This window comes from Physella acuta, unplaced genomic scaffold (genome assembly GCF_028476545.2).
Source record: "Physella acuta isolate Inbredline_101_S28 unplaced genomic scaffold, ASM2847654v3 ptg000875l, whole genome shotgun sequence".
NCBI classification, from domain to species: Eukaryota; Metazoa; Mollusca; class Gastropoda; family Physidae; genus Physella; species Physella acuta.
The window spans coordinates 203,749-231,444 of record NW_026732392.1 but is presented as its reverse complement, the minus strand read 5'-3'; the positions used below and the strand labels follow the sequence as shown (position 1 = coordinate 231,444).

The 27,696-nt window shown below is 36.6% G+C and overlaps 3 protein-coding genes across 4 annotated transcripts in view; 1 reads left to right on the top strand and 2 right to left on the bottom strand.

Annotated features, from left to right (window-relative positions):
- LOC131952478 (sulfotransferase 1E1-like) overlaps positions 1 to 16,238 on the top strand; it is a 39,742-nt gene extending 23,504 nt beyond the window's left edge. The window contains exons 1-7 of one of the 2 annotated variants that reach the window (XM_059315161.1): positions 9,659 to 9,850; positions 11,066 to 11,220; positions 12,190 to 12,349; positions 13,606 to 13,772; positions 14,655 to 14,758; positions 15,064 to 15,244; positions 16,117 to 16,238. In XM_059315161.1, the coding sequence (XP_059171144.1) occupies positions 9,768 to 9,850; positions 11,066 to 11,220; positions 12,190 to 12,349; positions 13,606 to 13,772; positions 14,655 to 14,758; positions 15,064 to 15,244; positions 16,117 to 16,232 (966 nt within the window). In that variant the 5' untranslated portion in view covers positions 9,659 to 9,767 and the 3' untranslated portion in view covers positions 16,233 to 16,238. Of the gene's footprint in view, positions 1 to 9,658; positions 9,851 to 11,065; positions 11,221 to 12,189; positions 12,350 to 13,605; positions 13,773 to 14,654; positions 14,759 to 15,063; positions 15,245 to 16,116 lie in introns of those variants that run through there. The other variant, XM_059315159.1, reaches the window with a different exon arrangement.
- LOC131952481 (uncharacterized) lies at positions 1,999 to 6,201 on the bottom strand. The gene is made up of 4 exons (XM_059315163.1): positions 6,022 to 6,201; positions 4,561 to 4,827; positions 3,229 to 3,390; positions 1,999 to 2,597 (listed from the first exon to the last, which is right to left on the bottom strand). Exons 1-4 carry the CDS (start codon positions 6,107 to 6,109, stop codon positions 2,161 to 2,163), a joined length of 954 nt encoding a protein of 317 aa, XP_059171146.1. The 5' UTR covers positions 6,110 to 6,201; the 3' UTR covers positions 1,999 to 2,160.
- A 2,803-nt stretch (positions 16,239 to 19,041) lies between the features above and the next one.
- Positions 19,042 to 26,974, bottom strand: LOC131952487 (uncharacterized). The gene is made up of 5 exons (XM_059315173.1): positions 26,930 to 26,974; positions 26,177 to 26,263; positions 22,800 to 23,693; positions 20,288 to 20,389; positions 19,042 to 19,249 (listed from the first exon to the last, which is right to left on the bottom strand). The coding sequence occupies exons 2-5, from the start codon at positions 26,258 to 26,260 to the stop codon at positions 19,064 to 19,066; spliced, it is 1,266 nt and encodes a 421-aa protein (XP_059171156.1). The 5' UTR covers positions 26,261 to 26,263; positions 26,930 to 26,974; the 3' UTR covers positions 19,042 to 19,063.
- Between the last annotated feature and the right edge of the window lie 722 nt (positions 26,975 to 27,696).

Sequence of the window (27,696 nt, the reverse complement as noted above, 5' to 3'; positions counted from 1 at the left end):
GATAGGTGTTAAGAGAAATACCCAAAGTGACAACTGTTCCAGGTTAGTTATCTATACCTTTTTTAAACCCCTTAACGCCGACTGTCGCGAAAACGCTACTTGCCGATTCTGCGCTTACCATATGCGCATAGGTACATTGGCTAATTTAGGATTTTAATTAGATTAAAAATGAGATATTCTTACATTTTCATCGAAGCCAATTATATCGGAAGAAAAGTGCTGCTTTAGAAGTAGTCAAAATAGATTTCAGATGTAAAGTCTTCGGGCTGTATTGAGAAAGATAGTGTATAGCGTAGCGGTGCGTCTTCAACTTAAGAACAAAGTAGCGTGGGTTATTACTTTAGTAACAATACTGGCTTAGCTGCCCAGCCAGGGATTGTAACTGGAGCGGCGCCCTGTATTATGAGAATTACTTCCCTTTCAACAAGCGCTCCAATTTTGATTACAACAAAAAATCACTGCATAAAATAATGTATTAGTCAAGTTATAGATTTTGACTTTGTGAGTAGTAAGCAGGTAATTATTGCTAATGTGTTTCTGCCAGGTAAAGTTTCTTTACTACATTTAATAAATTTAAAGTAAAGTAGGTCTACCTTTTCGAACCTGACGGCCAATATATATATATATATATATATATATATATATATATATATATATATATATATATATATATATATATATATATATATGTATATATATATATATATATATATATATATATATATATATATACATATATATATATATATAATATAATATAATATAATATAATATAATATATATATATATATATATATATATATATATATATATATATATATATATATATATATATATAATTTTTTGGGCAGTTGTCGCATTCGGGCAAGTGTCCATTCGGGAATTTGTCGTAGACCCGTTGATAGGGGATGTTATATTGTTGAATATAAATACAATAGTAGGCTATACAGAATGGAAAACAATTGTGATTTTCATTGCTTTATACAACCTGGCTATTTAGGTTCAATATGTGAATTGGTTAAATAATTCAAAACGGCTTTTCAACGGATTCTATTCAATGCAAAAATATGAAAATGAGTTAAATCGATGGTTCCTAAACAGCTTTAAAGTTGAGAAATGTAATTATAATTTTATCGCTTGTCATCTTGTTTTAAATATTTCAAAAATATAAGTACGATTACATAGACTTTTCAAGCCTATTGACTGCTTGTTTTCTCACTTATATTTGCTGCTCAAGATGTTTGTTATGATGCATGTTTTATTATCATAAATTGGAACGAACAAATGTTTGTGCGGATGTATAATGAACGAATGAAACTGTCTTGCGCATAAGAAGATTGAGCGTTATTACTAAAAAATGAAAACTAGGGAGTTCGGGTTATGATGTTGATGTGAGAGATGATCTGCGTCCTGTTAATGACTAGTCCACTCGAAGACATGACTGATGGTAGTAGTGGTTTGAATAAGGACTGGAGTAGAAAAAGATAAGTGTCTTATCAAGTGTAATCACGCTGTCTGTGAGCAAGTGATAACATATGAGAAGGGATTTTGGCACTGGAACGTCCACTGTGGTTGATAAGGGTATGGAAAGGTGAAGTCTTCTCACAGCAATCTAAACAATTTGTATTTTGTCGGGGGCGGGGGGGGGGGGGGATATAAATTGTCGATCTAACGCAAAGAAGTGTGTAATAAATATTTCAATAGCGATATTGAAAGTAAAAAATAGAGTTCATCTTCCAAACCTCACGGTACATGGAGCCAGTGAAGTAGATTTCACCTGTCTCTGAGACCTCGGAATATGAAGGGATAGTGTGGTCATCACTATGACCAGGCGCCTTTACACTATGACTCAGGGACGGTCAAATTACCTGAACGCGGATTCGAACTCGTGACTACGGGTTAGCAGTCTAGCTCTCTACCGCTAGGCCACTCCGTTCCATTCGTTATTACTGTAAATATAAAAATTCAGAAATGTTAAGAGAATATTTTTTTTCTTGAATACTATGGCTTCAGTTTATTTTAATCTGCTTTTAGTTAAACAAGACTTTGCTGGTGAAAAAACTATTTTTGTAATCATTATACTGATCTTAAAGGTTCTATAACAAAAACAACACTGGCAATAATATTATTCAGCATTCCAGTTTGCCAAAAGCTTTACATTTACATAAATGTATATATAACTAATAGCAGTAGCCAAATTAGGTGTTGAGCGCCAGGGGTCGCCACACCTCTGTTCGTGTCAGCGCCAGGGGTCGCCACACCTCTGTTCGTGTCAGCGCCAGGGGTCGCCACACCTCTGTTCGTGTCAGCGCCAGGGGTCGCCACACCTCTGTTCGTGTCAGCGCCAGGGGTCGCCACACCTCTGTTCGTGTCAGCGCCAGGGGTCGCCACACCTCTGTTCGTGTCAGCGCCAGGGGTCGCCACACCTCTGTTCGTGTCAGCGCCAGGGGTCGCCACACCTCTGTTCGTGTCAGTACACCCAGCCTCTTCTCTCTCATCAGAGCTATCCCCACAGTCGTCCCATCCATCACATTTAAGATCATCGTGGACACAACGCTGAATATTCTGACATTTGAACTCAGATCCGTAACAAGGCCCTGGAGTTAATAGAAAAGTTTTCATAGAATGTAAACCTAAAATGTTAAACGTTTTGGTTTGAAACTAAAAGAAAAACATTAGAAGTTTTTCGTAGTGTGCAGTTTGAATAAATTTTTTAGAATCATTACATCCATAATGTAAAAATAAGTTGGGTGATTTTAAATATATTCAAATTTTTGTACGACAGGCCAGTGGCGCAGCTAGGATTTTCGGGCCCCTATGCAAAAAGTGTTAGTGGGCCCTTCAGAGGCGTAGCGACCCTTCCCGGCGACCGGGGACAAACTTTCAATTTGCACCCCCCCCTCAGACTTTCGATTTGCACCCCCCCCCTTACGACTTTCGATTTGCACCCCACCTCAGACTTTCGATTTGCAACCCCCTCAAACTTTTGAAAAATGGCCCCTATTTGCTTTGGGCCCCTATGCCTTGCATACGCTATCTTTACGGTAGCTACGCCACTGCGACAGGCGTAAATGGGGATGTGGCCAATACTACACCCACTCATCTTTACCTCCCCCAACCTGAGTCATGTACCCACCAGGGCTGGATGGGCTTAGAAAAGCCCTTCTTATTGCTTTGTACTGACCGAAACCTAATTGGTTAATACCAAAACTAAAAAAAACAACTTACAATAGGGTCGAAACAGGTTGAGGTGAACTCTGAACCCTTCACCTCTGTAAGAGCCGCTACTGTATAGACGGAATATGAGTGGAGAGCTCTCAATGACAACTGATCGTTTGCTAGTCTCCATTCGCTCACTCCACTCTACCGCCTCACCACAGATACGGCCAGCTGTGACAGAACAGAAAAGTTAATTCTTGCATGGAATTCAGTGGGGGAGTGAGGCAATGTCCCATTCACGTCCTTCCCAGTCGAAATATAAAATACGAGCCGACCCGCGGCATATCATACGCGCTATTTAGTTGTTTTATTTTCTACTTTTCAGTAATTAATAATTTGTGAATTCGACAGTACCAACGCTGCCACTGAAAATATTTGCTTTAAAACACTATCAGTAGGTAGTTAAGGACGATACTACCCCCACCCTCCTCCCCCTACCCTAAATACCCCCCCCCCCCCGTGAAAGCATCCTCCTCTTAGTAACCTCCCCTAAGTTTAAATTCGTTTCAAACTAAATTATCTGCCCCTAATAGCCGTCACTAAACCCGTCTCTACGATTGTAAAATTTTAGCGTGAACCACAGCTCACCAGCCCATGTGGGGGTGGGGGTGGTTGGGATATGCTTAGAGAGGAAGAGAGGGGACTGCTAGGCGCGCTTACAGCTTGCTTTCTAACGTCTTCAAGAAGAGAATTATATATATATATAGATAGATATTGTTTTACCTTTTTCCTCCTCCCTACAAACCCCCCCCCCCCCGGTATTAAGTGCCATAGAAATTTAAGCGCTGCCATAAAATTTCAAGTGCTCCTTGGAATTTTCGATTGATCCCCAGAGAAAGTCCGAAAGAAACCCTGATGAAATGGTATAAGTATTTATCATTAACTATTAAATAATCCACATGTCTAGTCCTTATCGCAAACATCTATGAGACTAAATTAATTTTTCTTTCACATTGATTTTGTAAATTGTAGGAATGGATTCTCTCCATCACAATTAAGTATACGTGTCAACTTGTTAAGCGCCATTCGTTGACTTCGATTTCAGCCTGCTTAACTTTTTGGATTTGCTTCAATAGCCATAAACAAGAACAAACTACAACAAACTGAGTTCTCTCTCCTAGAAGATTTGCTGTCCCCAGCTATCGAACCTCATCTGCTCGAGGGTTCGAACTTGAGACTTTTCGGTCAGCAACCATGAGCTTTACCAACTCGACCACGCCAACCTAGTAATTCTATCAATCAGTGAGCTTTAGACTTAGTAAAATTATCTCTAAGCAAAACAGATCGTAAGGTAACAGCTTCTATTCAACGGGTGAAACACAACCTAGCATTAAAGATTACCGTAGTACTTTCGTCCCATCTGATCAAAGATCTCTAAGCCAGTGTCACAAGTCTTCCTATCAGCAGTCTGTGGGATGATGTCCACAAAGTAGAGCTCTATAAGAAGATTTAAACCCGGGGGGAAGGTCACAATGACGTCACAACGTGTGTCACTTGAGGGATCCTGGTAGGGCGCCATAGACTCTGGCATTGGAACTTCAAGCAGTGCAGATTGTGTGTTGGTCTGCATGAAATCGTATACGGAACCACAAGTTCCGTCAAATTGGTCTGAAAAAAAGTTTAGAAATCTAAAAAACGCAAATCTTTTATTAAAGACTTAATTTAGAGTATCAAATTGTGTAAACACGTTAACTTGAGTACCCTTACGGCTAGGCTGATGAAATTTCAAATATAAGTATTATATCAAAACCGTAGATCCGTATCAATTTTTGAGCGATTTCCGATAACCGGAAGTTGAACTTTTTCTACTTTCAATTTTCAAAAGCCTATAACTTGAGTACTATTTCAGAAAGATAAATGAAATTTCACATGTAAGTAACATATCTAATTCTCTGCCTTCTTTCAAATGTTGAGTAATTTCCGTTGACATGAAGTAGTAATATTCGCTATTTCCGATTTCTCAAAAAAAAAAAACACATGAGAATTTATAAAGTACTAATAATATTCCGCACTATTATGCACATTTTATTTGGCGTTCACTTGGTATGCAATTCTTTTTTTCTTCTACGATATGTCATTGTATTTTAAAAACTATAAGTAGGCCTATTTAAAATGGATTAAAAATTATGTCTATATCCCGAGTTGCCATTCCCACTAGTTTCATATAAGATTATTCGAGAAAGATTAGGGGAGATCACTCCCGGTTTATTTTATTAAACAACCTTTTCACTGGTTTTCAAAAATACTTTGGGCTTTTATACAACAAGTCATTTCAAAAAATGTTATTTAGGCTACTAATGCTATATATTGTTGGTTAAAAATGCTTAAGGCTTTTGCTAAAAACTTTTAATTTTCTTGATATAGACTTCACTAAAAGTAACCGTTAGTTAATTGCACAAACACAGTATTATTAAATCTTATTCATCTTTGCAATGAATGCAGTAGTTTAGTTGTCTTATGTATAATAATTTAATTCTAGTTTTATAAAACACACAACTTTATAACACATTTCAAGCAATTTGCTTTATACTGTAAATACGTGGGACCATATTTAAAAACTGTTTTAAGATATAACAGAAAACCAGCTGCTTTACTGTAGTTAAGTAAAGCAAATCAAATGCTTGTTTTTTCTATGCTGATGTTGAACTGAGAAGGATACCCTCATATATATATATATATATATATATATATATATATATATATATATATATATATATAACAAAAAACATCTGACGGACGAATGAATTTGAAAAATGATCGAACATAAACTCCCTAAACTTGAAGTTAACGATTGTAACTCACCTAGAGAGTTGACTCGTACAACAGAAGTTGATAAAATTGAAAACAGAACAATCGAATAAAGTCTCCATTTTCTCGCATGGGTAGCCATTTTTGGGGAAATGATCCTGGCGTCCTTCTTACAACCTGGAAATGTGCGACACTACGACACTACTTGGTCTGACCCAGTTTTAACTGGGCTATGAATACAAAGTCTAAGATAAGTTATCAATAGATATTTAACACGTTGAAAGACAAACTGAAACTTGTAATAAAGATATTCAATACCATCCAACAGAGGCGACCCATTTAGATGCTCTGATCGAACTATCAATGTTACGCCTCCAAATCAAACACTAGTTAGTCACATATGTGAAAAAAGCACCCCCCCCCCACACACACACCAATTGAGGAAATCAAGCCAAGTAGCAGTCTATTTTCTTATATTCGAATAAGCGTTTTATTTTTTTCCTAACCTATTTGGTGCTCCCTTTAGGTCAGTGCCCGGGGCAGCCACCCCACCCGCCCGCCCCTAGCTACACCACTATATCGACAGCAGTATTAAAATTTCACCAGGGAAGACAAAAATTCTGTTTATGTAGAATTAATAATCTAATAACATTAAAAAGATACCGTTGAAAGGAGTTGACGTACAAGCCTATAATTTTCTAATTATTTTCGCTACTTTCTATCAGCGTTCAGGAAATCTACATATTATTAAAACCGACCACAATATTTCAAAATAAATCGACAATCGATCCAGGTTTTAAATTTTCAACTCTTTAAAGGATATGTTGTAGTATTAATAAAATGTTGCTGGACCAAAATTTATTTGGTCTCGTGAAGACTACGATAGGCTACTCCAGAAGGCGTTCACCAACCCCCCCCCACCTTCCTCTTCTCCAAAAGACACATAGAGTTTCTTTCTTCACACCCTCACCTTCCCTTCACACACAGGAACATCTCAACCCCCCCCCCCCCCCCCCAACCCCAGTAGGTGATGTCTCCAGTTTTGGAAATCACTGTCATGTGCCATAGAGGACAAGCCAGTGGTTTTTAAAAATAATATTTTTTTTAAAACCTGCATTTAGATCGCGAAACAAATAAGCCGTTTATGTTTAGAATAAGGCGAAGACGTGATCTGAATCATTGGTTCTAGTTTGATATTTTCTATTTTTATATGGAATGAACTTTAACATTTTATAAACAGTCAGTCTAACCTACTATCTACAAACACACACACACACACACTTACATACATACACACACACACTTTCACACATATACACACACACACTTACACACTTACACACATACACACGCACAGACACACACATGCACCCACACACCCACATACACACGCGTACACACATACAAACACATACACACGCACAGACACACACACACTCACACACACACACACACACACACCATATACACCACACACACACTTTTAATGCCGATACTCTTTCTACTATCGATTTCACGCTAGTATCGTTACAACTTTTAAAAAACTTAACACGTTCAAGTGTCAAGTACCCTTCTAGTATCACGTGTAATCATTACCCCATCTAGTATCATTAGTAATTGTTATCCCTTGTATTTCTCATAGTAATCATTACATCCAGAGTTTCTTCCAGGCATCTCCGAGCGAGATGGAATTTATATAGTAAACATACTCTTTTACTAGTGTCCAGCTCCCCGAAAAATGTTGACCGCCCCCCCCCCCCCCGAAAATATCAAGTGCCCCCCCCCCCCCCGGAGGAAAAAGTCTGGAAGAAACATTCATTACATCTAGTACCATTAATTATCGGTACCCCTTCTAGACTCATTGGTAAGTGTGATGACGCAAGGTTGCGTCGAGCTCAGGTAGATAGCAGAAGCAGGCTATAGCAAGTTGGTCAGACTAGTCAGAGAGAGAGACCAATAAAAATACGCGAACTGACCGGTCACGTGGGAGGGTCAGCTGACCACTGAGGCGTGGGTCAGTAGTAGAGAGATAGGCCGGCAGTTGTTAGGTAGCGGTCAGAGACGGCCGAGAATGTAGATAGTTAGGAGATCATGATTTGCTAGCGAAGGTAGAAGATGTTAGGTTGTAGAATGTAGAGAACAGTTAGTGTTAGGATTGGTCATGGGAGTGCGTAGTAGTAGGTAGCATGTGGTATGAACAGTCAGTAGTAGAAGTTAATAGTACAGTGTAGATCAGTTAGGTAGAAAATTGATTATATACATTTGAATAAAGAACATTTTGATTTTCAACTTGGAACCTGTGTTGGATATTTCTGTCATCATCATTCATTCATCGTAAAACATTCGTACCATCACAACTGGTGGGTGATTCCATCATCAAAACACCCCCCACCCTCACAGTAAGCATTACTTTTTATGTGTCCTTATTAATCATTAATTGTCATTACCACTTTTCAGTATGATTATTATTCTTCAACCCATCTGTTATCATTATAAACACTCTGCCAGTACCAAAATAATGATAATTTACCCCTCTATTATCATTATCAATCATTACACCTCGTTATTTAGTTTTCTTATAATCTTTAAACCCTCCGCTAGTACCAAAAATAATATAATTATAATTATTATAATTATTATAATATACCCTTCTAATATCATTAGTTATCATCACGCCTGCAAGCATCTAAAGCACTCTCTTCGGGGGGGGGGGGGGGCAGAGCCCAACTAAATGGAATTTATCTAATAAAATATATACTTTTACCCGTGTCCGCCCCACACTACCCCCCCCCCCCCCCGAAAAATTTAGTCCGAAATTATCAAGTGCCCCATCCAACATCTCCACCCCCCACTCCCCCGGAGAAAAAAAAATGTCTGGAAGAAACACTGCTCTATAGTAACGTTTACCACAATGCCAGCCCTGTTCCTTAGGTTCCAGCATAACGTGACCGTGTTTACATTCCTAGCCCGGCTAGCCGACGTGAACTACGTGAACTACGCGAACTGACGATGACCTATTTGTTTGACCCAGATAGTGTTGGTGCATTGATTATACCTACAATACGAAAATCACCATTAACCCCTATAGTCCGACAGTAGACTCTTCTAAAAAAATAGGTGTGTTAGGTTATACAATCAGATTTATTGAAAAGGTCAGGAGTAAGGGTTAGAAATTAATTTGGATTTGAGTTAAGGACAGAGTTTCTTCCATGCATCTCTTCGGGGAGAAAATGGCTCTGACACCCCCCCCGGGAAAATGTCAAGTCCCCCCCCCCCTGGACATTTTTTTTTTAAAGAAACCCTGGTTAAGGATTGGTTAAATGTTACAGGTTAAAGGTTAACACGTGGAAGGTGTATTACTTTTTAATTTACTAACAGAATATTAACACCCCCTTTTTAGGAAGTGTCCATTCTAGTGGCATTATACATATACAGACTATGATACAACATTTAATTCCACTCCCTCTTTCTTTACCCTGCAAGGGTTACACACTTATTTCAATCTAACCCAGTCTCACTTAGGTCAAGGCCATTCATATCGTATCCAGACGGCAGTTCTTTGGCCTACTCAACGTCTACTTTTTTTTTTTTGCTCAGCAAAAATCGCTATCTCATCATGACGTTAGGTTCAGCCATGTAAGCGCGTATTTGATTGGCTGACAGCTGACCTATATAAAAATGAGTAACCTATTTTATCTCGGATAACTGCCATTGCGATATCTCAACGTTTAACGACTCTTTTTGAACATTATTCTCAACGTTAGCAACTCTTCGTGAGTGGAATTGAAGACGTCAGTAAGATGGCGAATGAGACCAAGAAAATTCCTACCTTACCGGAAGAAATGCTGAAAAGGTTGCCTAAACTAGCAACAATAACAGACAGGTAAGGTTTTTCCTATTGACAGCTGTAAGAAAAATTTGCTGCAAACCAAAATGTTTCGAGTTTGAATCTGGGTCCAAGTTGAACATCCCCGAGTTCACTCATCTCTGATGGGTACCTAGCTCACGTTAGGGAAGTTGAAATTAGTTGGCATTGTGCTGAGTGCTGACCACACTATTCCTTCATATGCCGTGGTCAAGAATTATGAATTCTACTTGGTCTGTGTATTGGATTGCTAGGTCTAAAGAGGAATCTTTATGATCAATCCTGGCTCCGCCATTTTTTAAGCATGAACTGTCAGCATTTTCGATCTGTACTATTTTCCTGCCATATGGACTGGATTATGAATATTGTGACCCTGGTTTCTTTGATGCCAGATGCGACCCAAAACAACCTATGACCCGTAGAACAGAAGCACATTGTGTTATTTGGCATTTTGCGACCCATTTTCGTCCTGCTTCCTTGACACCGTGCCTTGTGGGAATATAAAAAACATTATAGCTTTATACGGGAATAGATACCATCATTACGCTAGGGGTTATGCAACTATGCTGGCCACCAAAAACGTGAACTTTGACCCCTCCCTTCTACCCCATCTAGACACGTGTTAAATTGGACAAAACAGCCATCCATACTTGAGGTAGATTTCCACATTTAACTACACATATACTCATTAAATATCATGAATTACGCATGTTAACGATAATGTTGTGTTTTATTCCAGGACTAAATTTAAAAAGTAGAATCAATAATTTAATAAGAAAAATTATTAAAATATATACAAAGACGAAGTACTGCACGCACTATACATATATTTGTCATAAAGAAACGCTAAATGGGATAAAGTATTAAAAAAAATAATTTAATAGTTACTTCCCTTTATTATGAAAGCTAGATCAATGTTTAATCCCCTAAAATATCATATATTACAACTAAATGCTCGGGCAGATGAGGCTCGTTAGCTGGGTACAGCCACTCTTCTAGAAGAGACAACAACAAAATTAAACTGCTGCCTTGTAAACTATGGAAGCAAACCCAAAAAGAAAAGCAGGCTGAAATCGGAGTCAACGGCATCAAAGGCGCAGAACTAGTTGACACGTATACTTCATTGTGTTGGAGGGGATCCCTTCCAATACTAAAATTAAGAACGCAGAAAAAGAAGAACAAAAACTAAATGTTAAGTATTTTACCCACGGTTCGTATAATTTTCTGTCTCAGGTTCGGCAACACGTTCCATTACGGCAATGCCGGCGGCTACTGGCATATCCCCTTACCCCTTGGTGCCGACACTGACTACAGGACACACGCACGCAACATCATTGACATGGAGATACGCCCTGATGATGTCATGATCTGCTCATATCCCAAGACAGGTGAGAGGATTCGTGGAAATATCTCCACTTTTTTTCTTGCGGTTGAACAATTAGTTAGATTTGTTAATTCATCGTCATAATCATCAATGCATGTCACCTATGCTGGGGTATGGGCCGCCAACCAAAGATCTCCAGAGTCCTCTGTCCTGCTGGGGTATGGGCCGCAAACCAAAGATCTCCAGTCTTCTGTCCTGCTGGGGTATGGGCCGTCAACCAATGATGTCCAGTCTTCTGTTCTGCTGGGGTATGGGCCGTCAACCAATGATGTCCAGTCTTCTGTTCTGCTGGGGTATGGGCCGCCAACCAAAGATCTCCAGTCTTCTGTCCTGCTGGGGTATGGGCCGTCAACCAATGATGTCCAGTCTTCTGTCCTGCTGGGGTATGGGCCGTCAACCAATGATGTCCAGAGTTCTGCCATGATGGGGTATAGACTACCAAACAAAGATCTCAAGAGTTGTCTGTCCTGATGGGATATGGGCCGCCAACCAAAGATCTCCAGAGTTCTCTGTCCTGATGGGGTATCAGCCGCCAATCATAAATGTCAAGAGTCCTCTGTCCTACTGGGGTATGGGCAATCAACAATACATCTCTAGAGTCTTCTGCACTTTGATATTTTCACAACCTGAATCCCAGAAAATGTTCTAAATATTCTCTAAAAGAAATGTTTGATGTTTCGAAACGATCTTTGTTTTACAGGTCCCTATTGGTAGCCCAGCCATTTCGTCCACTTTCAGCTCTATGGGTAACTGCCTTACCTTAAGTGTAATATTCCCTAGCCTTTGAGAATCAGTCCACTATCTGCGCCGTGCGTTCAATTTAGATCCAGCACGGTTATTTGATTTGCCCGGTACATATCATATCTGTTTGGAATTTCTCTATTCGCCATCCATGAAGGCGCTTGATCGGCAACTCCATTATATTTTTCAAATTAAATTATAGAATAAATTCGCATTTACCAACTCCCAACAGGCCTCCACTGGCACCAAGAGATTGTTGGCATGTTGATGCATAAAACAGAGAAACTAGACGCAGAAACAGAGAACAGCGTAGGTTTCTTGGACGCACGACCTATACACGTCTTCTCTACCAGACAGTCGCCCAGGCTTCTTGTTACTCATGTACCCTTTAGGTCAGTCTAACCTCGTCGTTTGTTTAATGTCATGAGCTACATTTCGGTCGTCGTGGCCTAAACGGTAGAGAGCTAGGCTGCTAACCCAAAAGTCTCGAGTTCGAAACCTGGTCCGTAGAAAGTCCCTGAGTCCACCCAGTTCTGATGGATTCTTAACTCATGTTAGGGAATGTAAAGGCGACTGGACAAAGCGATGGCCACATTATCCCTCAATATTCCTAGGTCATTGAAACAGATGAACTCTACTTGATCTGTCTCGTGTACCTTTAACACCAACAAGAACATGAAAAGATGATGATAACAATGGTTGTAAAGAGTTTTTGAAATACAATGAATATGCCAATTTCAAGAAACATATGAACTCTACCTCATCTGCCGAAGGGATGGCTAGAATGGTTTACTTTTTTTTTCTTTTACATTTTATAAAGAAGGTAAAGGAATTTCAATAGTGCTATAAGGGATAGCTATGTCGTATGGTAGAGCTTAAGACTGCTATTCGTTTAGTCTCGAGTTCCCAACCAAGGGCTCGAGATAAGGGGCGTCAATGAGTCCACTCAGCTCTGATGAGTACCTGACTCTCGTTAGGGAAAGTAAATGCCGCTAAGTATAATGCTGACCACCACATTCCCCAACAAGCCTAGGTTATTAAAACAGATGAACTCTACTTCATCTGTCCCGTGTGTTTTTTGACACTGACGGGAACTTGAAAATATGGTAATAATGGTTGTAAAATTTCTTTGAAATACAATGGCGGCAGAGTGGTCTAGTTGTAGAACGTTCGCTTGCGAAACTGCAAGTCATGGGTTCGGATCCCACATGCCATCTTGTGATCGAATAACCCCTTAGTTCCAAACCCAAGGGTCTAGCGGCTGGTAACATGGGCGAGCGAAACGTCCGATACATCGTTTGGTTTATCAATAAGCCAAACCTTGAGCTTCTAATGACATCAGTCGATTGAGAGAGCACAATAATCTAATGGAGTGTATCCATTCTCACCCGTACAACCTCTCCGATGTGATGTGATCGGCGTGGTGTAGCGGTAAAGCAAATGTCTACTTGACTCAGGTTTGAGTTCGAAGTCCATCTCCAAAACTACACCCTCCTCCCACCCCCTCCCACTCATGTACACATCAGAAAACGTAAAACTTTTCCCACTGCTACTTTATATTTAAGCTGGCGTAGTATATAGGCCTTACGTACATACTTTCTTAATATTTCTAACTCAAATATTAATACTTATACTATGAACAATTCAGGTATCTACCCAAGCAAGCATTGGAAAAGAAGATTAAAATCATCTACTTGGACAGGAATCCTAAAGATGTTCTTGTTTCCTTCTACAACCACGTGCACAAACACGTCGAGCCTCTACATTACCCTGGGACCTTTGAGCACTTTGTTTACCTGAATCTGGAAGTTGGTTGTAAGTTTTAGTTTGGCTCAAATAACTCATACATGCTTGCATATACTGTAATATTTTAAAATACTTAGAATCTAGATATAATGTAAGTCAATTATGCTTAGATATACTGTAAGTAATACATTATTATGCTTACATAATATACTGTAATATTTTATAATGCTTAGATATACTGCAAATCAAATATATTATGCTTAAATATACTGTAATTTATTTATTAATCGGTTTAGATATAGTGTTAGTAATATAATTATGGTTAGATACACTGTAAGTCACATATGGTTAGATATAATGTAATTCTCATATGCTTACATAAAGTATATTCACAGTGTATTTAGCTATTATCACTACACTAACCCTGCCTTTTCCGTCCAACACTTACCCTCCCTCCAACTATAGATCTGAAGCAGCGATTTAATAAAATCATATTTGTAGAACCAGGGTTTCTTTCAGATTTCTTTCTCCAAGGGGGGGGGGGGGGAATAGCAATTCAAACTTCCGGAGAGCGCAACTATTGTTTCCGGAAAGGAGGGTGGATACTAGTTAAGGTGTATATATATTTTTTAAAATGTGCTTCGTTAGGAGGGAGGGGGTAGATGGATGGTTTCTGGGAAGCAGTGCAACCCCCTCCTCAATGAACAGATGCCTGAAAGAAACTCTGCCTTAAACCGTATTACTTTACACATTAGACTGCAAGTAGCACCGTCTTGACTTACAAAATGGACAGTTTGTTGCTGCTGGGCTACAAACTGGTAACCTGTACTCATGTTTTGCTACACTGACTTGAGAAACCTATCGGGGATATGTTCCTTCAATAATGTCACTATTTTTATTTCACTGAGTTGTTCGCATATATTTGCTATAGGTTATTTCCCTTTACTTCAGATATGTACGGAGACATGTTTACCTACCTGAAGGACTGGCAAGACGGTATTGACGCTAATCCTGATGTACCTATCTATAGATCCGTGTATGAAGATATGAAATTAGTAAGTTGGTTTTATGAAAAAAACTTGTTACACTTAACCCCTTAGTGCAATCTTTATTTAAATATTGGACGTAGATGAAATTGTGTCAACTGTGTAAAGTACACAGATTTCAGCAGCACTCAAAGTGTAGATCAAATAGACTTTTAACATGCCTGTTTGAAAATATTTATGATTTTCTATTATTTTATCAGTTTAATAGTTATTATTTTTTTATCTTCTGTTGTGTTTCTAATTTCTTGTAGTAATGAAACTTCTATATTAAGTCAAATTATGCTTTTAAATCGGTGTTAACTCTTTAAAAACAGGATGAAAAAGCTGGCTTGAAAAAACTGAATGAGTTTCTGGGGACTGGATGTAGCGAGGAGCTGTGTGAGAAGATAGCAGAGGCCTGTAGCTTCGACAGTATGAAACCTTTCAAAGAAACCACCGCGTCTCCAATACAGAATTCTTTATTCCGTGACCAAAAGACCGGCTTCTACAGAAAAGGTACGCCAGTAACATTGTTTTTTTTTATTAACATGTTAGAAGTCGGCGTGGTCCAGTCGGTAAAGCTCGTGGTTGTTAAGCCGAAAATTTTGGAGTTCGAACCTTCGGGTAGATAAGGCTCGATAGCCACGCTTCTTGGAGTGACAACTCCAGAATCAAACAACTGCTGCCTTGTAGTTTGTTCTTGGTTGGACAAAGGCTATGGAAGAAAATCCAAAAAGAAAAGCAGGCTGAAATCGGAGTCAACGGACTATATGGCGCATATCACGTGTACTTAATTGTGTTGGATGTAATATTTCTAAGAGATTTTGTAAATGGAATATTTCTAAATGTTGTTGTTTACAACATTTTTAACGGTTATATTTCTAGGTGATTTTGTATAAACACCATTTGTTTAATTGCAATATTTTTAAATAATGCTGTTCCCCAACATTTGTAACTTTTATATTTCCGTGTGATGTTGTATAAACAACATGATTTAACTGTAATATTCCTAAATAATGTTGTTCACCTACATTTGTAATTTCTATATTTCTAGGTGATGTTGTATAAACAACAATTTTTTAACTGTAATATTTCTAAATAATGCTGTTCACAAATATTTGTAACTGTGATATTTCTAGGTGATGTCATATAAAAAACATTTTAACTGAAATATTTCTAAATAATGCTGTAGACAACAATTTTAACTGTTACGTTTCTAGCTGATTTTGTATAAACAACATTTTAAATTGTAATATTTCTAAATAATGCTGTTCACAAACATTTGTAACTGTGATATTTCTAGGTGATGTTGTTTAAACAAAACTTTTTTTATTGTAATATTTCTAAATATCGTTGTTCACCAACATTTGTAACTTTAATATTTCTAGGTGATGTGGGCGACTGGAAGAATTGGTTCTCTGTTACTCTAAACGAAGAATTTGATGCAGAATACAAGAAACACATGTCTGGCTATAGGACAGTTTACAAATATACTTTAGATTGAAACAGACTACTGTGTTGTTAAGATTTGTTTCATTTTTACTGTAAATATAATTTGTTATAATGTGTTCCTCAATCAATTCAGAACAATCTAATTTTTTTCAAAAATGTGTTGCGAACTTTACATGTGGATATATTTTGTACTTAATTTTGTATTGCTAAAATTTTTAACTCTTAAATTGGTATGCATCGATATTTTCTAATAAAATTTCTATAAAACACTATGGTGAATTCAATAGTTTTTCGAGCGATTAACACTATTGCTAGAAAAGGACGTCGCTGATATTGGTATAAACTGATATGCTAAAGTAAACATAAAATTCCATCTGACTTGCAAAGGGGGGGGGGGGGGGAAGGGGCGGATGGGGCTCAGGCCCCGGGCATCCACTTCGAGGGGACATCCGATAAAGTGAATTTAATATTTATTTATTTTTTTTGGTAATTGTGTCTTTGAGTCATAATACGTTTTCATCTGCCTCAACAACAATTGCTGACTGATTTAATTTTTTTGCCAATCCCACCCAAAACACATTGTCATTCTCAATCGTCTATCACTCGTTATGACATTCTATCTGTATAGTACAACAAAGGGAAGGTGTGACACTCTTTTTGTATCGAATTACGGCCTTTCCCAGTTCAGGTGGGTGATAACTCACTAACATCAAGCGTGGCCTCAGTTATAACAATCAATAACCATTTAGTTTTTCCCAATTGAATTCAGCAACAATTTTTTTAGTTTACAAACTAATTCAGATAACAATGACAGTGCAGAAGCGCGGGGCCCCTTCAAGCGCGGGGCCTAGGGCGACCGCCCTGTTCGCCACCCCCTAACGTCGACTCTGCGTGTTAATTATCAATATCTACCATTTTAAACAACATCTTGAACTTTACCATCTCGTTAACCAAATCCTATACCGGAAGTTAATTCTAAATCTTAGTACATTTATATGACTACACCTACTCCAGAATCGAATCCTGTATAATCGCAACCATGTCTTAATAGAAACATGAACTCAGCTATAATCAAACACTAAAATGGTAGTGTTAAGTTTAGCCACAACTAAATATATGTCGAACCGAAACCTTAAAAAAAATAATACCAAATAGATTGATCTTGGTTTGCAATTTAAAACAAAATCCTAAACCTTAATCTAAGCGAAAAGATTCTTCATTGCATTTAATCATGAATGTTTAAAATATAAAATTTAAATATGTAACAAAAATACATTAAAATATACACCTCTATTTAAAAAAAACACTTAATTCACAAAATTAACTCACTTATAAACTAGATTTAACCACAAACATAAACTCTACAACTAAACATTAAACATATCATTAAATCAAAATAAATAACATCCAGTAAGAATTACGCAAGGTGAAACATAGAGTCAAAACATAAGAGCCCTAACAAAAAAAAAACAAAACAACAATATACTTCCATAACACGCGACATTTCACGACTAATGGCTTGATAAATCTGGCATACCGATTAAAATATCTAACAAAAGAACTATCAGGATTTAAAAATTTATTTTGACAAACGAATGATTTTTGTCTATTCAAACTATGTACACAATGTTGATATATATATATATATATATATATATATATATATATATATATATATATATATATATATATATATATATATATATATAAGCCTATATATACAAATCTACACATATATACACACTCATATATATATATACATATACATGCACAAGTATATACTTATACATATTATATATATATATATATATATATATATATATATATATATATATATATATATACTACTTATATACTACTGAAATGTTTACTATGTAATGTCAAGTTTGAAACATTTAGGTTGTAAATAATGTCTGTAAAATCGACGTTATTTAGAGCACCATAATGTATTAATAGGCAGTTGCTGTGGATGCTGTAAGTTGTGGATGCTGTGTAAGTGTTTTGGTCATGTTGCGTGTTTTAGATGTGAAGAGATATTACTAGCGGGCATGTTCATGTATTTGTCGCATAGGGTAATGAGTTTTGTATCATGTGTTGTGTGCGAATATATATTTATATACTGGGTGATCTAGTGATCTGAAACATAATCAATTAGAATTGGGAACTCTATTAAGTGTATCTTATTTGCATTCATATGAACACATTTGTTAAATGCTGCTTTGAAAAATTAAATATTGGACCACCTGTTTATAAAAATTTATACATAAACAATGCTATGTTCGTAAAATGTTGAGTGTGTTTGGCTGTGGGTCAATCTCATCATGGTGACAACCGCTACCACGAGACTATCATTCAATAGAGTGTTTGTAGTTTCAATAAAATGCAGCCATTTAGAGTTAATTCCCCTGCTCAAAAGAGTGATTTAAAAAAAAAAATATCAATGTGCCTTGAATATTTTATTACACAATATTATACACTGGGGAAACACATGCAAGAAAGTTGATATTTTCACGTCTTAAATTCACAGTATGGAACTAAATCTTGAAGTAGGAGACTGGACTGTACACAGTGGTATATATGTTTCACCTTACGTATGATTATATATATATATATAAACATAAATATATATATATATATACATACATATATATATATATATATATATATATATATATATATATATATATATATATATATATATATATATATATATATATATATATATATACATAAATATATATATATATATGTATATATATATATATATATATATATATATATATATATATATATATATATATAATTTATATATATATAGATGTATGTGTATTGCTGTTTCAGGAAACTTTAATGTTTGGTTAACTATCTCAAACTTCTGTCAGCTTACGGCCTACTATAATTATATTGTGTTTCATGGTCTTGAATGTGTTTCACTTTGAAGTAGATAACAAGACCGTTTAAAATCCACAAAAAGATGCCGAGCACAAATCCAATGATGTTGACGATTTTTGCCTTGTTGGCGACGGTCTTGGCTTGGGAATATTTTTTCTCTGCCCTCAACTTTTCTGCCTGTGAAATGTAGAAATAAATGTGTAGGTTGTGTTCTTGGTTTCAGAAAGGTCTATATGTTAAGCTTAGCATATTACATAGCATCTCACATATCACATCAATAGAACATAATATACAATATAACATAACACGTAGCACATTATATAGAATCTTCTTCTTCGTTCTTAATTATTAGTGTTGAAGGGGATCGAGATTTATCTGCCAGTGGGTTTGAACTCGAGACTTTGTTCGAATTTATCAACCATGAGCTTTTTGCCGACTCGACCACGCCTCCAACACAATTAAGCGTTACGTGTCAACTGGTTATGCGCCATTGAGGCCATTGACTCCGATTTCAGCCTGCTTTTCTTTTTGGATTTGCTTCCATAGCCTTTGTCCAACCAAGAACAATCTACAAGGCAGCAGTTGTTTAATTTTGGAGTTGTCTCTCCTAGAAGAGTGAATGTCCCCAGCTAACGAGCCTCATCTGCCCGAGGGTTCGAACTCGAGACTTTTCGGTTTAGCAACCATGAGCTTTACCGACTCGACCACGCCGACCCATTATATAGAATAAAACATAACATATCACATAGCACACCACATAGAATAAAACATAACGTATCACATAGCACATCACATAGAATAAAATATATCACACAGCAAATCACATAGCATATCGCATAGAATAAAACACAACATATTACATAGCATATCACATAACATATCACACAGCATATCACATATCATCGCACATCACATAGCATTCAACATAGCACAACACATAGCACATTGGATAGCACATCACACAGCAAATCACAAAACATCACATAATACATCACTTAGCACATCACATCTTAAGCACATAACATAGCATAGAACATAACATAATATATTACATAGAACATCACATAGCACATCACATATCACAAAGCACATCACACAGCACATCACATAGCATAGTACATAATATATCACATAGCACATCTCATAGCACATCACATAATACATCATACAACTCATAACATAGCACATAACATAGCATATACATTTTAGACTTACTTTTGTTGTATAAATAAGCCCAGCAATGCCCAAAGGAAGACAACAGAAACAGAGAATACAGATACTCATCTTCTTGTAGTTGGGGACTTGTTGGAAGGATTCCTGGTCACGGAAAGAAAATATTTATATGTAAAATATTGTATGACATCTTATGCCCATACCAGTTTCTATTTACGTACCCGTACCTACACCCATATACATACCCATACCCTTACACATACCATTAGCATAACCCATACCTAAGCACATGTAAATTAATGAATATTATGTTTAGTAATTGACCCATATCCATATCCATACCCTGACACATACCATTAGCATAACCCAAACCTAGGCACAAGTATATTAATAAATAGTATGTTGATTAATTGAAATGTATAGGTCAGGGGTCGGCAACCTTTTGGGACGGAAGAGCCAAAAGTTACAATTTACCACATTTCACAGTTTTTAAAGAGCCACAAACATATTTAGTTCAATATTATGATATTTGATTAGGTATATATATATATATATATATATATATATATATATATATATATATATATATATATATATATATATATATATATATATATATATATACATATACATTACATTTAAAATAAATAGCTTAAAATATGAAATAATATTTATTCATATAAAAACATACACATGTTTCGCACACAACATATTAAAGTAGTTTAACAAGCTCTGCTCGAAATTAGAATCTTTACATTGTTATTAGATCTATATCTTTAATTATCGAGTATTGCAGACTAATATTTTTATGAGTTTTAAAAATAAATTAAAGTAATTCTTAATATGTGGGCATGTAGCTGAAGAGCCGCATCTTGACATCAAAATAGCCGCATGCGGCTCGCGAGCCGCAGGTTGCCGACCCCTGGTATAGGTGTGTAGATATAGAAATAGCAGATATTCATCTATACATAACAAGTTCAGATGCCTGATGTCTGTGTGTAATTTATAGACATAAAGTGTTATATAGATTCTTATCTACATGAATAAAAGAACTCACAAATGTAAGGAATGACTGGTTTTACATGTTGGGATAGAAGTAACTTACATGACACGAATATCTTAAAGGGAAATAACCTATTTTTAATTATCACATATATATATATATATATATATATATATATATATATATATATATATATATATATATATATATATATATATATATATATATATATATCTCTTCTGGGAGCCGTTAGAAAACAAGCTGCAAGCGCCTCCTTGCAGTCCCCTCTCTTTCTCTCTATCACTATCACTACCACCCCCACCCCACCCACACATTGTCTGGTGAACTGTTGTCACGCGAAATGTTTACAAAGCTAAATGTTTACAAATCGTAGAGCCGTAGAGCCGGGTTTCCATTAGGGGCAGAAAATTTAGTTCGATTTTAAACTTACAGGAGGTAACTAAGAAATAACTAAGAGGAGTCTGCTTTCACGGAGGGGGGGGGGTGTAGGGTCGGGGTTAGGGGAAAGGGGGGGGGGGGTTAGTGTTTTAAAGCAAATATTTTCAGTGGCAGCATTGGTACTGTCGAATTCACAAATTATGAATTACTGAAAAGTAGAAAATATAACAACTAAATAGCGGCGTATGATACGCTGCGGGTCGGCTCGTTTTAATTATTACAGCTTAAATTTCCATTTTCAGCAAGAACTAAAATAACTAAAAAAACAATTACATTTGATTTTTTTACTTTCTCGTATATAGGCCTACGTAGTATAGAGAAAGTATTGTAATCGTGCAAAAAAAAAAATCGAGATTTTTACAAATCTCGACGTTTTACACCTCACTGATACGGAAAAACATAATTTTGCAATCTTGTCCGTATGTCTCTGTGTGTGTGTGTGTGTGTCTGTTTGTGTGTCCGTGTGTAAACACGATAACTTGAGTACCGTTACTGCTAGGTTGATGAAATTTTATATATAAGTATTTTATCAAAATCGTAGATCCATATCAACTTTTGAGCGATTTCCGATAACCGGAAGTGGTACTTTTTCTACTTTGAATTTTTCAAAAGCCTATAACTTGAGTACTATTTCAGATAGATAAATGAAATTTCACATGTAAGTAAAAGATCTAATTCTCTACCTTCTGTTAAATTTTGAGTAATTTCCGTTGACCGGAAGTAGTAATTTACGCTACTTCCGATTTCTCAAAAAACTAATGTAAATTTTAAAAGTACTAATAATATTTCGCACTATTATGCGCTTTTTTATTTCGCGTTCACTTGGTGTGCAATTAATTTGTCTAAGAGATTTTATTCTATTTTTAAAACTTTAAGTATTAAATATGGATTAAAAATCATGTCTATAGCCCGAGTTCCCATCCCCTGTTATTTTATATAAAAATATTCGAGAAAGTTTAGGGGAGATCACTCCCGGTTTATTTTAAGTATGACGTGTATAAAAAAGTCAAGGTAGACTCCTATTTATAATTACGTGAATAAATTACCATAATTTATTACAGTTTCAAGTTATTGTTGCGGACTGTGACCTACCTCTGGCGGGTGTTGCCACGGCGCATAAGATCCAGGGTACATGGGCTGGGCACCCCCCTGTGGCATAAGGGCGTCTCTCCAGTACGGAGAGTTGGTAATGTTCCGGTATTTTGTGTTGAGCATGGACAGCGATGGGGTTTGTTCGCTGTTGATGCCGGTAGGGTATGGTGATGGCGTTGGTGTTAGTGATTTGGTTGGAGTTTTGGTTTTGACGTTGCTGTGGGTGTAGGCATGATGAGTACCGTGAGAATACGCTGTTGTAGCGATCCTGTGGTCAGGGGTTGAATCATTCTTTGGATAAAATGTTGTAGCCCTCGTAGGGTAATCTATTGATACTATATTAGGGTACTCTGTTGAAGCTCTCTGGGAGCTATCTGTTGTTGCCCTATTAGTGCTATCTGTTGTTGCCCTATTAGTGCTATCTGTTGTTGTCCTATTAGGGCTATCTGTTGTTGCCCTCTTAGTGCTATCTGTTGTTGCCCTCTTAGGGCTATCTGTTCTAGCCCTCTCAGGATTATCTGTTGTTGCCCTTATTGGATTATCTGTAGTTGCGCTCTTCGGATAATCTGTTGTATTCCTCTTTGGATATACGTTTGTTGCTCTTATAGGATAATCTGTTGTAGCTCTCTTTTGATAATCTTTTGTTGCCCTTATAGGATAATCTGTTGTAGCCCTCTTTGGATAACCTTTTGTTGTGCTAATAGGATAATCTGTTGTAGCCCAATGACTATAATCTGCTGAAGAGTTTGTGTAGTGAACTGCTGGGAAGCTACGAGAGCCCAACGTTCCTTCTCGGCTCTCAAATTCGACTGAATAACGAGTTGACTCAGATTTCACGCTATGTCTGTCATGGTCGCTGACTACTGTCTTACGATGCTTACGATATCCCCGTCTCTGATTTATAAAATAAACATGCAGATAAGTTATGAATTGATCATTTAAAATAACAAGACAACAGAGAGAAGGAAAAAAAATACTTTCTGTAGATTTAAAAAAGTAATGTTATCGATAAAATCCTTTTCTATTATATATAAAGTTAAAAGCGTTACGCTATTTTTTTTCCCAGAATCTAGACATCTATAAGTTTAAAAATTAAACTGTGTCGATATTAAAGCAAAAGAAATTAGTCATATAATTCTATTTAAATAAAGTTAAATCACACAACTAAAATTATTTGAATCTAAACATATGAACAGCTGTTAGAATCAAACGTCTGGCTCAGAGATGACAATTATCAGCTCACACGCATGGAACACACCAGCACGGGGGGTGGGGGGGGGGGCCACAAGAAGGTCTCGAGTTCGAATCCAGTAGAAGTTCTCCTGAGTCTACCCAGCTCTAATGAGTACCTGACTCAGGGAAATAACGGCAGCTGTGCCACACTATCCCTTTACGTACTGAAATTACTAAAACAGTTGAGCTCTACTTCACCTGCCCAAATGGACCTGTGAGGTTCGAAAGAGTTCTGTACTTCTTACTTACTACACTTAAACTTTGACTACCAGGGAAGACTGAGCATACCGTCTTGGCGTATAAATATTGCCGTCTGGATTAAACTCATCAGTCATAAAATAAATTTGTCAATCTTTTCTACTTTGTCAGAAGTAATGGCCCCTTTCCCTCTAATACAACACGACTATAACTAGCCCTTTACCCGAAAAGTGTCAAGTATTTATCAAAGTTGGTTAAGCTCCCATACTGGAGTTAGTGATTCGAACTCAAGATATTGTGTTCGCAGTAGTGTGCTCTACCACTTGACCTCTTCTAAAACTGTTGAATTTTCAGTAACAGAAACATAATACGTAATAATATTTTAAATATATCATAACCTGTTTATAAAAATAGTTTCTGAATTCAACGTTAACTGATAAAAAAAAACATCCTTGAATGTACACTAGACAAAGGCATATCGTTCATGGTTTCAGTTGTGCATGCGTGTAACAATATCATAATGTTGCAGATATGGTACAATATTCATAATGGGGCAGATTTCATATTATGTGACAATAGGGGCTGACATGATTCAATGTCATGATGCGACAGATACTGTCATCATAAGGCAGATATGATACAATGTCTCGATGGGGCAGATATGATACAATGTCACGATGACCCAGATTTGACACCATTTCTTAGTGGTGCAGATAGCATTGCAGTTTGCTGACTTGGAACGAATGCAACAGTTATTCAACCGGAAAGGTCACGATGTATTTTGACATTTAAAAATAGTTGAGGCATTTGGTTCCCGTAGTGGTAAAAATAAATTGAATGCTTCTTTTAATATTAAACTGTAAAATGTAACCTTGAAGCTAACCTGGTATCATATCCCCATAAGGTAAATACACCTTGTGTGAAGTCGCAATGAGGTTAGTATACATTGTGTTAATTCCTTTTCAGGTAAAGTTTGTATGAAACAAATCTGTTGTCATATCCCATTTAGGTAAACAGGCATCGTTTAAAGTCACATTTAGGTAAACATACCTCGAGGTATACCACCTTTAGGTAAGCATACTTTGTGGGAAGTCACATTTAGGCAAATATGCATGGAGTAAAGTTACCTATAGGTAAATGTACATTGTATCATATCACCTTTAGGCAAATATACCAGGTGTAAAGTCACCTTTAGGTAAACGTACATTAAATCACATCACCTTTAGGCAAATATAGTTTAATGTCAACTTTAGGTAAACATACATTGTGTCTTATCACCGTTAGGTAAATATACCAAGTGTAAATTCACCGTTAGGTAAATATAACAGTTGTAAAGTCACCTTTAGGTAAACATATTTAGTGCAATGCTATCTGTTAGTACATAATGTCTACGTCTTACCTCTCTTGATTGTTTATGTGTGTTCTGCTAGTGAATAACAATTATCCTTAATCTGCTCGTAGTTGTAGTTCTTGGTTGTGTGTTTTGTGCTAGTGAATAACAATTATCCTTAATCTGCTCATAGTTGTAGTTTTTGGTTAATTGTTTTGTGCTAGTGAATAACAATTATCCTAAATCTGCTTATAGTTGTAGTTCTTGGTTGTGTGTGTTGTGTTTCGGGAATCGGGATGATAGGTATTGTCCTAAAGTATGACAGTAGTGCCAATGTATGACATTTGGCAGAGTATGTTATTCGGCAGTGGAGTTGTGAAGTATGTGCAAGGGCGTATGTGCCTACGAATGTATTACGTATCCTGTTATATATTTCAAATTTACATTAAAAGGCTTGTTATTTTAGCCTAAGTATATTATCATTATTATGAAGTACATTATATTGTATCAATGTCACGTTTAAGTCAATGTAGCTGGTGTAATTTCCCCTTTACTAGAACAAATCTGCTTTAATTGCTGCATCACGAGGAAACAAAAAATAAGACAAATAACTTACTTGATATCGACTGTCTGAGATTTCTGGTTCAAAGTCATTTTCGTCAGCACTTAACAATAGAGTTTTGTCTCCGCCTTGGTCCATGGTCTAAGGGAATTGATACAGAATAAAATAGGAGAAGTTTAAGTAGGACCATGTTCTAGGATATGGTTTAGGAATTAATAATGTAATTTCTGTAGGGCCATACTGTATAAAACGCATACAACTGTAGAGTTTAGGTTACAGTTCTAATAAGATTGTCATACAAATTTCCCTTCAGAATATGAAAGGCCACATAGGCAAGCGAAGTAGAATGTTCCAGAACTTATTTCTGCTTTTAAATATTTAGTAAAAACACATAGCGCAAAAAACAGACAAATTTTAACCTAACTCACTTTTGAAATTAAATTTATTAATTAATCAGAGATATGTGAATTTAGGGTATGTTCTACAGTTGCGAAGTGGAATGTGGCAGATCTTATTTCTGCTTTTAAATATTAAGAAAAAAACGTATCTAGAGATACACATAACGCAAAAAAAAAAAAACCAGACAAATTTTAACCTAACTCACTTTTGAAATTAAATGTATTAATTAATCAGAGATATGTGAATTTAGGGTATGTTCTACTGACTTGAAACTATATTCGAACTCGAGACATTCGGGTTAGCAGTCTAGCGCTCTACTGCTAGGCCACACAGGCCCTATAGAAACGATTAAGTCACAAAATGTACCAATAAGCCAGCAGTAAAAAAACAAAACAAAAAACAACCTACCTTGTTTCACCAACACTGAAAGAAACTGAAGACAAATTCTTGCTGAACTGCGCATGTCCGTAAATGTTTAAAGGGGTTTCATGTTCAGACATAGGGTGCTGTGACATAACCGACTTCACTGCGAGAACGTGATCATAGCGATAAGACAAACCCACCTGCGTTGTTCATTCATGTATGACGGTAGCACAGGTGCCACAAGGGTAGACGGAGGGTGAAGGTGTACACTGTGGTTGGTGTACACGATATATGGTTGATGTGTACACGATATATGGTTGATGTGTACACGATATATGGTTGATATGTACACGACATATGGGATGTGTACACGATATATAGTTGATGTGTACACGATATACGGTTGATGTGTACGTGATATGGTTGATGTGTACACGATATATGGTTGATGTGTACACGATATATGGTTGATGTGTACATGATATATGGTTGATGTGTACACTTGATATGGTTGATGTGTACATTATATATGGTTGATGTGTACACGATATATGGTTGATGTGTACACGATATATGGTTGATGTGTACACGATATATGGTTGATGTGTACACCATATATGGTTGATGAGTACACGATATATGGTTGATGTGTACACGATATATAGTTGATGTGTACACGATACAAAGTTGATGTGTACACGAAATATGGTTGATGTGTACACGATATAAAGTTGATGTGTACACGATATAAAGTTGATGTGTACACGATATATGGTATGTGTACAAGCAGAATTTTGTTGGTGTGTACAAAG

What these genes read in the sequence shown, in the direction of transcription:
- LOC131952487 (XM_059315173.1), bottom strand. Translation starts at nt 26,260, where the DNA reads ATGGACCAAGGCGGAGACAAAACTCTATTGTTAAGTGCTGACGAAAAT. An exon ending in TCTCAGACAGTCGATATCAA is followed by an intron (nt 23,694 to 26,176) that starts GTAAGTTATTTG and finishes TTTATAAATCAG; the next exon opens with AGACGGGGATATCGTAAGCA. An exon ending in GGCTTATTTATACAACAAAA is followed by an intron (nt 19,250 to 20,287) that starts GTAAGTCTAAAA and finishes TACATTTCACAG; the next exon opens with GCAGAAAAGTTGAGGGCAGA.
- LOC131952481 (XM_059315163.1), bottom strand. Translation starts at nt 6,109, where the DNA reads ATGGCTACCCATGCGAGAAAATGGAGACTTTATTCGATTGTTCTGTTT. An exon ending in TGTACGAGTCAACTCTCTAG is followed by an intron (nt 4,828 to 6,021) that starts GTGAGTTACAAT and finishes ACTTTTTTTCAG; the next exon opens with ACCAATTTGACGGAACTTGT. An exon ending in CAACCTGTTTCGACCCTATT is followed by an intron (nt 2,598 to 3,228) that starts GTAAGTTGTTTT and finishes TATTAACTCCAG; the next exon opens with GGCCTTGTTACGGATCTGAG.